The 14,144-nt window shown below is 42.7% G+C and overlaps 1 protein-coding gene across 1 annotated transcript; it reads right to left on the reverse strand.

Moving 5' to 3' along the window:
• Window positions 1-496: 496 nt before the first annotated feature.
• On the reverse strand, window positions 497-10,606 carry lman1 (lectin, mannose-binding, 1). Its single transcript, XM_084035267.1, has 13 exons — window positions 10,341-10,606; window positions 9,342-9,496; window positions 8,378-8,485; window positions 8,003-8,064; window positions 7,599-7,698; window positions 7,395-7,518; window positions 6,902-6,960; window positions 6,622-6,754; window positions 6,282-6,469; window positions 5,882-5,961; window positions 1,822-1,978; window positions 1,614-1,738; window positions 497-893 (listed from the first exon to the last, which is right to left on the reverse strand). The coding sequence occupies exons 1-13, from the start codon at window positions 10,549-10,551 to the stop codon at window positions 857-859; spliced, it is 1,539 nt and encodes a 512-aa protein (XP_083891393.1). The 5' UTR covers window positions 10,552-10,606; the 3' UTR covers window positions 497-856.
• Between the last annotated feature and the right edge of the window lie 3,538 nt (window positions 10,607-14,144).

Genomic DNA, 14,144 nt, shown 5'->3' on the forward strand with positions numbered 1-14,144 from the left:
GCCATCGTTAAAGCCCTGCTATTGTTAAGTGGGAGGATGATTGACGGAGGGGAGGAGACAGCTCTTCACCCAATCACTCCATATCTATTACTATCTGCTGCCTTTACCGACTTGATTATATTTTCCAGCACTCAAAACATTTCAGAAATGATCACCTGCAGCTAAATATGTCATGCAATATTGTTAATTGGGTTAAAGGCATGTTGTTGTTTGTTGTTGTTTAATTAAACGTGGCTGTGTGTCGGGCTGCAGGATCCATGAAGGAGTCTAAAGTGTGGAAGGAGGGGACAAGTTGCAGCAAACTAATCTTTTATAAACTTTCATATTTACTTTTACTGAAAAAAAAATGGATAATATATATTAAAAAAAAAAGTAATAATATATATATATATATATATATATATATATATATATATATATATATATGTAAAAAATAAATGCAGATCTTGAGGAGAAAAGTGTCTCACGCGATGAAATAAGCAGACAGCACAGTGACTTGGTTCCTCCGTTTATGTAAATTGTTCATGTTGAGTATAAACACGTCAGATTCTGACACGTTTGACTCCATTGATAGTTCAACCATTACTTTTATACAAAATTGCACATTGCAAAACACAGGTTTTCTCGTTTTCGTCGGTTCGGTTTGGTGAAACGGGACTGAAGGAGGGGAAATCACGTTGGAAATCCAGAAGTCTCACACCAGCAAATTAAAATAAAATACTGCAATTACTTAAAACAAACTTCTTCAACAAATCAATAATTTACAATCCGAAAAAAAATCAAACCAAAAAAAAAAAGAAATGACCAAAATGAACATTCCCTCATTTACACGCTTTCCTTTCAGAAATGCATTTCATCAAAAGAACTTCTTCGCTGCTGCTTCTTGTTGACTTCTGTTAGAGAAAAGAGAGACAAAGCGTTAGAGAACTCACATCTGTATTCTTCAGCAGAACATACTTAAAGTACCAAAGTAAAAGTACTCATTATGATGATGTCACATCACTAGATCACAATTAGGACTAATATGCCGCAGGTAGATTCATCCATGATGACATATCCTCATCTTTTTGTCGATTTAAATGTTTCTGAATCCACAAAGTGGAGTATATTGGTTTCCAAAATGTAGTAAAATAAAATGGAAATAATCAATTTAAGTGCAAGTACCTTACATTTGTACTTAAAGGGATATATAATTTAAATATAATGAGAATTTTTCCTTCAAATCTTTCAAACCAACACCTATTCATAGGATACAGTTGATGTGCTTCATTATTCGTATACTTGTGTTACTTGTATGTGGAAAGAAGTATTTAAAAATGTTTATGAATAAAAAATGTTTTAAATCGGTTATTGATTGATTTACTGCGTCGATGCAGAATTGTTCAACGAAGCATCGCGATGCATCACAGATTATTTCTCCCACCTCTAGTGTGCATGATTAATGGTGTCCAAGTGAGTTTTTGGTGCCAGTCCACCCATGGTCACATGACACCGTTGGTCAATAACAAGAGCACCCACCGGGGAAAGTATTACTTCAGGAGACTACATTTCCCATCAGCACCGATTGGACATCCTCATTAAACAGCTTAAATACGCCACTAGAGGAGTCTTACTTGTACATGATGTAGCAGAAGAACAGGACGGACTGGGTGACGATGAAGACCACGAAGTGAACGGTGGACAGGCAGGAGGGCAAGGGAGGAAACTCGGGGCACTTGGTCGCCTTCTCGGCTGGATTCTGCGCGTGCAAACACATAAGAGTGGAGTTAGCTCTGATTGGTTTCATTAACTGGTCTGATGATGATGCTCTGTGATCCACACCTGAGCGGCACGCAGGTGCTCCATGTCCCTTTTGACGATGTGCAGATGTTCCTTGATGTCGTTGAAGTGCTGGATGGTCTCGTAGGTTCCCAGACCGCCGGAGTTGGCCTGCTGCTGGGTGGAGCTGATCTGTTTCAGCGACTCGTGGAACGAGTTCCTGCAGTGACAGAGAAGACCTGATTAAAGACCCAGATTCCTGCTGCTGCACCCCCCAACGGACTGGGATGATACGTCTGCAGTTCAACAGCCCTTCAGTCCCAAATACATATCCCTGCATTATAGTCAAAATGTTTACTTGTGACACTTTGACTGGAACGTACCGTAGATACGCTGTGCGGTATCGTTTATTTACAGTAATGTAAAATTAATCTCTTAATCCCTATTCACTGGAGGCTACATATTGGCAAAGTTTGAAAAACAGAAAATTACCATTTGATAAAAGAGGTCATGATTGCTGAATTAATCCCTTATAAAAACATGTTCTTACAACAGATTACAAGTACAAGAGGAGCACAGAGGAACGCTATCCGTTATCCAGAGTCTAGCCGGCGTGCTAAAGACGGAAATTGAAAATCTAAAAAAAAAAAAAGCATATGAAAGCAGGACATTAATAAATGTGGACATTGAACGGGTTTGTTCTGTTCCTTTGGAGAGAAAAGTCAAACGGCTTCAAGTCCAAACTGAGGAAAGGGAAATAAAATATTTCAAATAATTAACTAAATAAAGAGAGAAACGGTCCACAATGGAGGATATTATCATTGTTTTTGTCAAAGTTAAAGTATTATTCGTGATGTTTCCTCTGTGTGATGAGATCGATGCACAAAATATGTTCTATACTCAAAGTAGAAGTACGCATACTTGTTAAAAAAAATACTCTGGTAAAAGAAGAACTACTGATTCAACTTACTCAAGTAAAATTAGAAAAGTAAAAAGTATCCCTATGAAGCACATTTTTGTTTTACAAGTCTAACTGAATCTCAAGTCATTAATTAGAAAAAAAGCATTAAAATAAAGTAACAAGCCTGTTTTAAAAATGTGTGGAGGAGAAAATAAAGATATTTGTTATAAAATATAGGAAGGAAAAGTAAAAAGTTATCATAAATAAAAACTCAAGTAAAAGTACAGATATCTGAAAATGTGTCTTGTACAGTAATGAAGTATTTGTTACCCAGCACTGCCAGTAATACTAGACATAGTACAACGTACGTATATGTTATATATTGTTTAAACTAAACAAAAAACAGTGTAAAAATGATGCATTTTTTGGTGCTAAACGCCTCGACTTCCTGGAGTCCCGACATCATTGTGAGGTTGCTAAGCAACCGGCAGAGACTCGAGCGCGTTTCTCAAAAATGTCGAACTATTCGTTTAAGTGTGTCTGAGATGGAGAAGAGCAGAAGTCACGGCTAATGTCTGCTAATGGAGTTACGTTTCTATAATAATATTTGTATTTATATTTCACCTCAAATAAAACATACAAAAAAAAAAAAACGGCTCAGCAGCGACAAAATGTGACGTCCGTAAATCCATATCTTCCCTTTTCCCCCCAATGTCATCAGTAAATGAAATGCAGTGTAAAAGCCAGTCTCGGGGGAGAATGAAGACATCTAAGCCCGGATCATATTCCTCAACAAAATGTAATTTCTTAAAGTTGATTACTTACAGGGAGAAAGCAATAAGTTTCTTATCATCTTAAACACATCTAAGACGATTACGGAGGGAAAGTGACTCGACAAATGAAAGGAGTTCCAGCAGCGTGGAGCAGGAAGGTCCTGGGGGGGGGGGGGGGGAATCAAAGGGGAGGTGAAGCATGTTTCGTGAGCGACAGACGTATTTAAAGACTACTAATCTGATAAGGACTAAAGGGTGCTAAGATGGTGGCCTTTTCTTGCCCGGCCCACATGGCCGAGGTCTGAAAGGATGGACAGGGATGACATGTAAACAAAATTAATTTCTTTCACAGACAGGAGGGAGGGGGGGCAAAAAATCTCCCTGGAGAAAGTAAGTGAGCATTTATTAAAGCCTACATCTAATCTTCATTTGCTACAAGTGACCCATTTATGAGCAGAAAGCCCTCCTTGGAGTCCGAGACGAGGTCCGAACAGAAAGTCCGTTTTCGGAGATAAAGCGAGGGTTTAAATCCCGCCACACAGATCGGTCGCTCACATTAGCACAGAGAGCGTCTCCACTTATTTACCGCTTCACGAGTTCACTCAGCCTTTCTTTAATTCGCACGGGGAGAAGAAGAACAACGCGACACCGTTGTGGGTGAGAGTCCATGTGAGTTATGGGTCAACAGTATAATAATGATAAAAAACAAACATGTATGCACAATCATATGAGGATGAATGTTGGATTTAGGGCATATAAACAGCTTGCTTCTTTTTTTGACACACGAGATTAATGTTACATAAAATAACATCTTTAATATCTTGTGATTCTGATTAATTCTTAATGCAGATGGTGTTTTACAATTAAGACACAATCAAATGCATTTGCTTTGTCTGGAAATAATAATAAAAAAAAAAAAGGATAATTCATAACTCAATTACTGTTGGAATAGAGAGAAAGATGGTTTTTAAATCTGCGTTGCGTGCTCACAATGACTAAGCCTGCAAGCAAAAACACAAAAGCAGGAGATACGACATCATCACGTCTCACACCTAATCAGGCTTACTTACTGTAAGTACCAAACATCAAACCGTCATGGAAGGCACACCATCACAGAATCTCTTAAGCTGTATTATCGGAGCATTAAAGAGCTGAATATGTGACGGTGGCAGGAAGTTTAGGATGATATTTATCATTAAAGATATTACTTTATCATGCTGTGATGAGATGAAACTGTTCTTACAGTCTGCTTATCTCCATCAGAACGTAATATCTATGGATTTATTTCAGGTGCAGCATGAATGCTCATTGTTGTGTGGGTTACTGGGCGGTCAGCGCTGCTCCTTTAGAAACGACCTCGTTCCTCCATGAACAAACTGTGAGAGCAGTGATAATAATGTTGCAATAATAATAATAGATGTTCTTTAAAATCATATAACTGGGACTCCAAAGTACCTGGAGTGAATGTGATCATTTAAACCACACACTCTGGTGGTCCGCTCCAGGGTCTCGTCAAACATGCGTTGACCTCGACGACCTTTTTAAATGCACGCCGCCGATCCACGCATCTGCTCTCGTCCTTTCCCCACGCACGTTTCTTATATAGTTATTATATCCGATAATCATGAGTATCATCACGGGAATTTTAATCGCTTTTCTTCTTCTGTATTCAGAAGGACGGCAGCGGCCATAAACGTTCCATGACATCATCGTCATCCTCGTAACCACAAGCAAGGACACACACACACACACACACACACACACACACACACACACACACACACACACACACACACACACACACACACACGGACACACGGACACACGGACACACGGACACACGGACACACGGACACACGGACACACGGACACACGGACACACGGACACACGGACACACGGACACACACACACACACACACACACACACACACACACACACACACACACACACACACACACACACACACACACACACACACACACACACACACACAGAGAGAGAGAGAGAGAGAGAGGAGAAATTGTAATATTAAATATATATCATAAATATATATTATATATTTTTAGGGCCTTTTATTAGAAAAAACTTTATTTAAGACTTTTTAAGGACCCGCTGCCACCCTGTTTTAGCGTGCATGTGTGTGTGTGTGTGTGTGTGAGTGTGTGCGTGTGTGTGTGTGTGTGTGGGAACTTGCATGGATTATCAGGCTGGCAGACACCTGTGATGTTGCAGCCACTGCATCCTGAGATTAAATATGATCGGAGGGATTTAAGGATTTCCCTTGTTTTTCACGGCAGCATCGTTTTTTTCTCTCCCTCTCTCTCCCTCTCTCTGCCTCTCTCTCCCTCTCTCTCCCTCTCCCTCTCTCTCCCTCTCTCTCTCCCTCCGCTGCAAAAACAACAGCTAGTTTCTTTAAAGGCCGGCCAAACAACACTGCTGTTACTTACTTCAGATCATTCAGGTTTTTGAGAACCTCCTGCTGGCCGGCCACGATGGAGCCCAGCTGTTGTTGGGCGGCGGCATCAGGCTGAAAGTAGATAAAGCAGTCATAAACAAAGGTTCATTGGTTTGGATAAGCCGTCATAAAAACAGTTAACTTGAGCAAAGGTACACAGAAACGACATGGAAGGAAATGCACTGGTTTATTTAATGGGTTTTTAATTTGTTTGAGCAGCACATTTATTATGTATATTTATTTAAGTGGTGTCTTATGATCCAAACATATCAACCGACTAGAAATGAATGGAAAAGCCTCGTCGAAGGAGAAACACCGTCTTTAGATCCCGACGGTGTGAAAAATGAAGCGATTCTAACGGATTTAGAAATCCTGCACGAAGCCTCGCTCACCTGTCCCGACTCGGCGTTCGGCCCCTTCTTGGCGACCTCGTCGGTGATGACGGAGACGTAGCGCCGCTGCTCGTCCAGGATCATGGCCAGCTGCCGGTGGAGCTGTTTGATCTCCAGGTGGATCCGGTTCTGGCCCTCGAACACCTGACGGATCTCCCGGTCGTTCACGGTCTCATACAGGTCCTCGACTGAAGAGGAAAAAACACAAACATTAAACAGATACTCATGACTGAGTATTTGATGATTTAGATATTTTAAACTATTAAACTTGTGTAGATTATAAAGAGTAAATCATAATGAATGTCTCTGATCCCTTGATAATTAGTTTCAGCAGACTAACTTGGCTCTCCTTGGACGTCGGGGTGCTCTTTCTGAAACTCCTCTTTCTTTTTGTCCAGCTCTTGCTGGAAGTTCTGGAATTCCTCCTGGTACTTGTCCTTCTCTTCTTTAGGGATCTCAGATTCAGGTGGGGGCTTCAGTGGGGGGGGGGGGAGACAAAAAAAGAAGAAAAAAAACCTCTCTGTGAATGAATAGTGCTTCGGCTACTCGTGCACTAACGTACGTGCACACACACACACACGGAGACACGAGTATGAGCAGCTCTGGTGAGGAGCGTTTACCGGTTGCTGGCCCGGCTCTGTGAGTCTGAACAGCAGGAAGGACAAAACGTCGTGGTCGTCTGGTGGAGAAACAAAGAAATACGGAATAAGAAAACTTCATATTATATCTCAGTTTAACGGCTGGGGAAGAAAATCAGAGGGTAGAACCGATTAAATGTGTTATCAATGTAAAAACATTCATAGGGATTTAAATGGTAAAAACAGTGTTAAGGTGTCGAAATATACTGATGAAAAAGATGTAGACAAACAGGTTATTATAGTTATATAGAGCTCATAATGATAATAACATATCTAATAGTATAAAAATATGCAGACAATCATACTGCCTCTTCAAATAATGCCTGTTTGTATTCATTATTATTGAACTTATTCATCCTTAAATGTAAACGGCCCTTAAACATAAACACACAGATAATTTTTTTTATGGAATAACCACCAATAAGCCGCCTCCGCCCAGTTTTTTCCCCCCCGTAAACAAAGACTTGAATAACACCTGCTAGACCGCCGGTGGCGGCTGAGACGCCGAGGAAGCCCTCGCTGGGGATGACCATGTTGTCCACCTTGGTGCAGAACTCGTAGTCCTCTTTGTCCGGAGTGAAGCCGTTGTTGATCATCACCTGAGGATGAAAACCGACCCGTCACCAGACGTTCCCCTCACGTTCCACACGGCTAATAAACGTTCTGTACGTTCTCCTACCGTCAGCGTCTTCTTGTAGTACGTTATTTTGGCGCGGATAGGATACGGTTTGTTGCGGAAGTCCCGTAAACACGTGCCGAGCGCTTGCGTGGTGCCGTCACTGGAAACATTTCAAACCGACGAGTCAACAAGTGAACAACACCGACGTTGTGTGTTTTGGTAAATACTTGCTTAGCGGTAAACGGTTTGAAGGTCTAAGACAATCGGAAAATGGTATTGAAAAAGTGATTTAAAGCTTTCACTGGATCGGGAGATTAAGGGGAAAAAAATAGAGGATTATTTACTTTCCAAGCAAATATAAATCGTATTTCCTAATCTTCTTTAAATTGCAAAACAATAAATAAATTTGAGTTGGTGGTGATGACGACGTTTGAAGCAAAAAGCAGAAGAAAGTGTTTACTCACTTTTGGTGGTCGTAAACAAGGTCGCCGTTGTTTCCCACAACAATTATAGCCGGGTTGTTTTTCTGTAAGACGGAAGACAACGAGGGACAAAAAACACTTTTTTAATCCCTTTGTTCATCTGAAGACTAAAAGTGGCTTTAAGGTAATCTCATTCAATCCCATACCTGGAATAATATTCTAATGTTTTTATGAATATATCCACAAAAATACAGGAAAAAAGAACAACAAAAGCATTTAAAGGAACAACACGTAAAACAAACTACTACTTCAACAACGAGCCCAGATTAAACCCGTCGATAACGACCAGACACGAGGCGGTCGAACACTTCTACGGATACAAAGTAATGTAAAAGCGTTAATACGATAAACGCCAACCTTTCCGTCGTTGTCAAAGGAGTCGAAGAAGATCCCAACTCCTCTCCACTGGTCGGCGGCGCCGTACACGGGACCGTCGAGGCCTTGGGAGGTGGTGTACCACATGGCCTGGTAGACAAGTAAAAGACAATTAAAAAGCAGCTCATTTACCCTCGTTTATGCATTTGCATCTTTCAGGTCTGGTTTCAGATCTCAGTCTGCCTGTTCTAACCGCCGTTCATGTAAGGATAGGATGTCTTTATTGTCCCCCCGGGGGGCAATTTGGTTTGCAAATAGTTGTCACAATACAAATAAATAAAAAACAAATACATATAACATACAGTAGATCATCCTGATAAAAATGCAATGAGATATAAAACACTAAGTGTCCATCATTAAAGTTTATAAACCCAGCTAAAGGAAGAACTGGTCTCAGATCTGTTTGGTTTGCCCTCCTTTGGAAAGTACCACCTCCCCGATGGAAGGAGGTGAAACAGTGGAAAAACACCTGGGGAGACTCGCTGGGTTCAGCCTTGAGAAAATCCTTACGTTGTTTATTTGAACTAAATGACTGAATTACTAATAAAATAAATTATTTTTACTTTCTGCACAAGGAACACGTGTTGGCTGAATCCCATTGGTCCACAGCTCTCTTTGTAACCAGGAAGCAGCGAGATAACCAAGCTTGTATGAGATACCGCTCAACGTTCCAGAATTTAACGTAGAGAAGAAGGTCAGAGAACAACTTCCCAACACTCCCAGTATGAGCCTGAAATTCACACCGAGGCCCGAGGTCTAACTTTCAGCCAATCATTGACCCCATTATACTTTGGCCCCGCCCTCTGAGCTGTCAATCACAACAGAGCCAAGACAGCCATTGGGCTGTTATTACGCCTGGAAAAATAGTTCCTTACGAGAACTGAATTTCAATTTGACAAAACGTAAACAAACAATCACGGTATGGTCCTTTAAGTCGGGTCCTTACCAAACCGTCGGCTCCCATCCGACCTCTGCCAGACACTCTGAAGGTCACCTCGGCCTCCCAGTTCTCGAAGCCCACTTTGTTCTTCGTCCACACGGAGCCCTTCTGACTCCGGAGGGACGGCGTGATGCGGACCTGGTCTGCACTCGGGATGGCATCTTGGACGGAGAGACGGAGACAGAATCAGTAACAGTTCAGTGGCAATAACGAAAAATAATACAGTTTGATTTTCCATCCATCACTTGAGAGTCACGTTTTTTTTGGCTGCTGATTGACCCCCCACGAGGTCACCGTGACACACCGGCCTATCAGAGCAGGGGAATAGTTTTGTCATGTGACGCAGCTTATTTAAAGTAATGATTGTGGCTAGCTAGCTCCTGTGGCACAAAAAGAAGAAGACTCCATGCAGCGTCTCCCCGACACAGAAGATTAAATACCGAGGTGTTCTCCGGCTCAGAGGGACGACAAACCAAATATATTTAGCGCCGTATAAAAGACAAATGTGGTTATAACACATTCTGATGGTGTTTTCATAGGGAGTTGGAGCCCCAGGGCCTAAACAGCTGGTCTTTCCACGTCATGACGTCACCTTTGAGACTGTGATATGATTAGCCGAATGATCTGAATGCTGATATCAGCAATCAGAGGGGTGATGCAAGAATCCAAAGGCCCAGGAGGAAAGTTCAATACTTCTGTTGCCTGCGTCTAACGTGCAGACTCTCACAGACAGACAGGCAGACAGACAGGCAGGCAGGCAGGCAGGCAGCTCCTTTAATTTACATGCTACTTTCAGTCCAGGCCACCACACGTTTGAACCCCACGAAGCGGTTCTGAACGCTCCTTCCTGAACACACGTCAGTTTACAAACCGTCCAAACGTGACTGACGTCAGCGTGTCCTCGCGCCACGTTTTTAAGTCGAGACAACCACAATAAACCGGCAGCAGCAGCGGCGGAGGGATGAACCGGGTCTCCGTGATGTTGACAGCTGGAGACGAACTTACTTCCACTGTGGATCCAGAACGGGATCCCGCCGTCGCTCTGAGACAGGTGCGGTCCTTTGAAGCTGTATTTGTACTCGAAGCGGCGGTGCGGAAGCTCTTCCGGGCTCGCGGGGACGCTCGCGACGCTGCAGTGAAACAGTAACGTCGCGAGGAAAGTTAATATCAACACGGGAGCGGAGGCTGCCGGGCGCCGCGCTATGGACACCGCCATGTTTCGGTATCACTGCTGACGTAGCGCTGAGGCCACGAGCATGACGGGATGTCTGTAGGGCCAACAGGGCGCTTTCTGATTGGTCGGTTTTTTTCCTCTTCTTCTGCATGTTTTTTTCCCCTTTTTTTTCTTTTTTTTCGGATACAGCTGCGTTTGACAAGAGGCTCCTTCCGTACACCGGTCACGTTGTCGGCAAAAAAAATAAAAAAAATAATAGAAATATTACATGCATGCAAACAAAGGCTGCAACTAATATTTTTGCCACTGTCCGAAAAAAGAGACCATTAAATTTATAACTTGTTTTCCTCTTCTCCATCCTTATTTTTATTTATTTTTTATTTTAAACAGGTGACGTCAGCAAAAAAATAAATAAATAAAAAAAAATAGAAATATTACATGCAATGCAATTAATATTTTTTTATAAGATTTTGTCCTGCCAATTATTATTATTTATCTATTGTTTGGTATGACTGACTATTCCTACCACTGTCAGAAAAAAGAGCTTTCCCAAATTAATGACTTAGCATCTCAAAATAATGAATTAGTGTAGTATGTCATTATTCTGACTAATTATTTTGAGATTTTAAGTTATTATTTTGATCAAATTTCTCACTATTTTGAGAAAGTTTCGGGGCCTCCATAGTTTGGCATATAAAAAAAAGATACTAGTGTAAAAAATAATAATTTATTTATCCTGTTTGTTTTGTGTCATGAATTACACAGGGGTGTTTCTAGGAAGTCTGGGGGCCCAAGGCAGAAGTGAACTCTCCCACCCCCCCCAGTATACATAAATAACAAAAAAGACACTTGGCCATAGTGCAGGTATAATCGGAGAGCTTGGAGTACCTTGGGTTGCCGTGGTGACGCAAATCAAGAATAAGATAAGAATGGAGCCTACTATGACAACTGAAAATATCTGCTGTGAAAAAGCAGAATTTGTCAGAGATTTTGCAGCATTAAAGTATGATATCAGATATGGGGGTGGGGGAAATACAATATATACGTCGAGGTTTGAGTCCTTTCAGCTGCCGTACTTTGGTTTTAGCGACTGCGTGGTCGGTGGAAGGTTGGCTGACCTCGTCGTGCCGGCAGCTGTGCAGCTTTCACTGCTGTCTGAAAGCCTCGGCGGGAGGCGGGAGATGACACAATTACACGTCACTCACTCGCTTTCTATTTACTCTCAGCGTCGGCCTGTTGCTTCTGGAGGGGCCGCGTCACTTTCTGTGGGGGCCGTGATTACGGGTTCAAGAAACGAACCCTCGTTAACCATCGGATAATTTCTTCTCCTTTACAAAACCACTAATATCACAAGCAGACAATAAGTAGTGGCGATCATGATACACCAACATAAACTGTCACCTGTCTAGTTAGTCCAATCCAGAAAATCCAGAAACGTTTTATCGTTTCTGGATTTTGCTGATACAGAACTCAAAGTTACAGAATTTTCACAATTTAATTAAAATATCACACAATATTAAAATCCGTTGTGTGACAGAAACAAACACCTGTACACACACACATCTGTATGGGAAGGGCTTCAGGGTGAGCAACGATGAACAGGGTTTAGAGTGAGTAAATCCAGTGGATTGGCAGCACGTGGAGGAAGAACGCTAACAAGTGCAGTACATTAAATTACAAACGGGAATTAACTCTAACGTTGGAAAGCGACAGGTTTTCAGCAGAGGAAATAGAGGCCCACGTCCTTTGTCCGAGGAAGTCCTCATTAGAGAGTTAACCCACACTCTTTGTAAGGAAATGTAGGATTTAAATAACACAAGCGATGCTAATGGATCCATTTAGGGGAGGACAATGGGAACCTGTAGGATGTTAATGGGTCACCGAGACTGTGAATAGCCTATCACATGAGTCAGCACAAATATTTGGCCAGTGAATTAAGAGGATGCTGTATATCTCGGGTTTGGGGATGCGTCGATGTTTGATTCATTCTGTATTTGACATATAAGCGAATATTAAATGATTATTTGATCAGCACACACCGACGCTGAATGACGTTTAAATTCTTTATTTTCTATTGTTTGGACCACAATAAAGGTCATATCTTCACATTTTCTACCTCACCTACCATCGTGTGGGATTAGTCCCCATGTAGAGCTCCTAAACTGGCCTAATCACATAAAACAAATAGCAGTTGTGTTGCGCATGGGGCTACTTCCTGAAGGATCTAAAGATGTTTGTATTACCCACGTCGCATCAGGGGAGGGAGGGGGGGGAAAGGGAGAGTGGCTTGTCACCTCCTGGTGTGACACCACGGCTTAGCTAAATGAAGCCTGTTGCCTCACGGTGTTTATTCATACCCGAAAAAAGCACAAAGCAAGCCATTATCGCACGAACACAAAAACAATGTGTGTGCCGGGACGACAGCATGCGAAGGAAACGTCCTGCGGCTCTTCAGTTTACCACCATGATGCAAATCTCTAGCTGGACCCAGAGGTGGACGAGGGGAAAACGACATTTTCCCGCTCAAATGGTCAAATACGATGGAGGAGCGTCCGACGGGAGACACGCGCTCCGTTTCTTGGAGCTGAAACCAGATTTTGATCATTCAGAAAATGAAGATTTAACGATTCCTCCACGTTAGATGGAGATGGATGGGCTTCCCCGCTGTTTGTTGGCTCAATTCTGCGTTAAAATAGGCTACATACTCACGCGGAACAATGCAGCGGGACTAAACCTTTATTTCAGATTGCCTCAACACGGTCCGGTGTGGTCCGGCACTAGAGAGGGCACTTATTGTCCACTAAGGACTTTGGCACATTCATTTGAAGAGCAGCCCTTTCTCATTATCAACAGACACACTAAGCAATGAGCCCCAAACAATACAGAACGGATCCCTTTATGCACACAAGTGCTCAACGTTTTTGGGCGACCACTGCGTGCCCTCCACCGCTCCCCTCTTCCTTTCAGATACCTGCACATAAGTGAAAGATGTGGAGGGACACAAAAGATATTCTCAACTTTCCCTTTCTCCCATTCAGTGAGCCGGGCCCATTTTAAAGCTTTTTATTTGTGCAAAGCCTCTCATTAACTCTGCTCATGCCGCCTCCCTCGGCTTGCCATTGCTTAAGTACTGGGTGTTGTAAAAAAGCTACCAATTAGTCCCTCATCAGCTCCAATTAGAGGAGACAAAGCCTGAGTAAAGATAACTCGATGAGAGGGAGAGGTGGAAGGGTGAGGGCCCCGGCTATGTGCGTTTTCCCCCGTGTGTGTTCACGTATAGGTGTGTGTGCGTGGTCGCGGCCCGGCAAAACATAGTTTATAATCATTGTAGAACTTGTGGCCATTCAGGTCGACCCACTGCAGCACAGGTCCATTCACTCTCCAGGGCCCTCAGCGGACTCTTTTCTCAGGGCTAAGTGTTGTTGTGCTGGGAAGACCGGCCCCCCAGGAGTCCCAGAAAGGGAGCCATTCAATCCCCTCTACCTGCCTGCAGCTTGTAAAGCACTAAAGGCAAGGCCGATCGCTCATTATTGTCTCCTTCACCCTCAATACTTCCTTAAACTTAGGCCCCCAACAAGAGCGAAGCCCTTTTTTCGAGAGGAGGAGGGGGGGATGTATGTTAAGGGCCTTTCACC

The sequence above is a fragment of the Eutrigla gurnardus genome, assembly GCF_963514095.1.
Source record: "Eutrigla gurnardus genome assembly, chromosome: 19".
In the NCBI taxonomy this organism is placed as follows: domain Eukaryota; kingdom Metazoa; phylum Chordata; class Actinopteri; order Perciformes; family Triglidae; genus Eutrigla; species Eutrigla gurnardus.

Bases quoted from the DNA above. Each gene is read 5' to 3' on its own strand.
- lman1 (XM_084035267.1), bottom strand. From the start codon at position 10,551: ATGGCGGTGTCCATAGCGCGGCGCCCGGCAGCCTCCGCTCCCGTGTTG. The intron at 6,961-7,394 runs GTGTTATTCAAG...TTTCTCCACCAG, and splicing joins CGCCACCGGCGGTCTAGCAG to ACGACCACGACGTTTTGTCC. The intron at 5,962-6,281 runs GTGAGCGAGGCT...ATCTACTTTCAG, and splicing joins CGAACGCCGAGTCGGGACAG to CCTGATGCCGCCGCCCAACA.